The following is a 1,416-nucleotide window of genomic DNA, read 5'->3' as shown; positions in this document are numbered from 1 at the left end:
GTGTGTCCAGCTTTTCTATGTTGGTGTTCAAGTCATCAACATATTCTTCAAGCTTATTAATCACATCAGTTACACTGAAATGAAGAATTTATGAGGCCTTCTTTTCATTTTCTTTTAGAGTTTAAAAGCTTTCCAGGATCTTAATATATAGTGATATGTGCACTGCCCACCTATAACATGAGGTCAACCTGCAACAGTACAGCAAATGTCAGATTTCAATCAGGAAAGATTATGTAATAGTCTCAAATTTATATTCCACCTAACATCTCCAGAAATTGTACACTCAGCTGGAATCTGATTGATGCCGCCCCATGGATCTGTCATAACATAGTGACTCAGAAAAGAAAGCCCCCATAATCGACAAACAAACTATGGATACGCCAGGTGCCGTGTTTTATGGTGGAGAACTTACAATTCCACTGGGTTGGTTTCATGGTTGATGGTGTTGCAAAGCCATAAACACTTTCACTTGGATGTGGTGGAAAGATTTTGTAAAACCGTGACTGAATTTCTTTAAGAGCTTCCATAGCGAGCTCCAATGGATTGATTGCCTGCAGGTATTCACCAAGAAAAATGACAAAAAAGTGACATGAAATAATACATTATGTAATTGTAATATTAGCGTAGCATATCTCAAATGCTAGAAATAAACGCATTCCGACTATCTTTTCAGCTTCATTTTACAAAGTGGGATTGTTTGACAGATACTTTTTAGGATAAAATTACGTCTGATATTGATTTTAAACTTGAAACCATAGAGTTAACACTTACTAGTTGCTAAATAAACAATGACGCTATTATGAACAAAACTGTCAACTTTGATCGCTCAAAAACATGAAACATACAAAAGGTATCACGTTCATGCAAAGTTCATCTTATTAATCCTTTCAAATGAGTTTATATAAGAAAACTCTAAGAGGAAGTACCTTGTGGGCTAGACCACTGTGAAATAGCTTGCCACAAACATGAAGCTTCCATGGTATCATGCCACCGGTGCCAATACATGGCTGTTTATCTGCCGTGTCAATCCAAAACCTGCGAGGAGGGACAGAACCACTTATTTATCAGCGACTTCATTTGAATTACCTACTCAACACACTTAATTCTAGAATTGATCATTGAGTTGGTCGAATATCGATGTCATGCGGGATATAAATACTTAGGATGATGTGGTGGACGTATAATGGTCCTTGCTTTAATTTATCAAGTAATCCAGCTCTCACTAATGCATCCACTCCTACTTGAGGAATTGATGAGTTCTCTTCACTAGCAATAAAGACCACGACTACAGTGGACTTAAGTGTATGTTTTGACTACCCAAGCTTCGGCATTAATTCAGTCACAAGGGCAACATGCCCCAAACAGTCTGTCGTTCCGCGCCCTCTGAGTTTGTCTCCTTCAATGCTCAAAGAAAAA

The 1,416-nt window shown here is 37.9% G+C and overlaps 1 protein-coding gene across 2 annotated transcripts; it reads right to left on the bottom strand.

The window, feature by feature from the left end:
* On the bottom strand, positions 1-1,409 carry LOC140965479 (acetylornithine deacetylase-like). Of its 2 annotated transcripts, XM_073425543.1 has the most exons (5): positions 1,160-1,409; positions 927-1,035; positions 413-551; positions 260-317; positions 1-188 (listed from the first exon to the last, which is right to left on the bottom strand). In XM_073425543.1, the coding sequence occupies exons 2-5, from the start codon at positions 984-986 to the stop codon at positions 122-124; spliced, it is 324 nt and encodes a 107-aa protein (XP_073281644.1). In that variant the 5' UTR covers positions 987-1,035; positions 1,160-1,409; the 3' UTR covers positions 1-121. The 2 variants fall into 2 exon arrangements, with proteins under 2 accessions (XP_073281644.1, XP_073281645.1); XM_073425544.1 differs by having other exon boundaries at positions 1-97; positions 265-317; positions 927-1,406.
* Between the last annotated feature and the right edge of the window lie 7 nt (positions 1,410-1,416).

The sequence above is a fragment of the Primulina huaijiensis genome, unplaced genomic scaffold (genome assembly GCF_012295235.1).
Source record: "Primulina huaijiensis isolate GDHJ02 unplaced genomic scaffold, ASM1229523v2 C13244983, whole genome shotgun sequence".
Lineage (NCBI taxonomy): Eukaryota > Viridiplantae > Streptophyta > Magnoliopsida > Lamiales > Gesneriaceae > Primulina > Primulina huaijiensis.
This window is presented reverse-complemented; position numbering and strand designations above follow the sequence as displayed.

Excerpts from the sequence above, each read along its gene's own strand:
- LOC140965479 (XM_073425543.1), bottom strand. The coding sequence starts at position 986 with ATGATACCATGGAAGCTTCATGTTTGTGGCAAGCTATTTCACAGTGGT. Across the intron at positions 552-926 it reads ACAGTGGTCTAGCCCACAAG|GCAATCAATCCATTGGAGCT; the intron begins GTACTTCCTCTT and ends GAATACCTGCAG. Across the intron at positions 318-412 it reads GAAACCAACCCAGTGGAATT|ATCCATGGGGCGGCATCAAT; the intron begins GTAAGTTCTCCA and ends ATGTTATGACAG.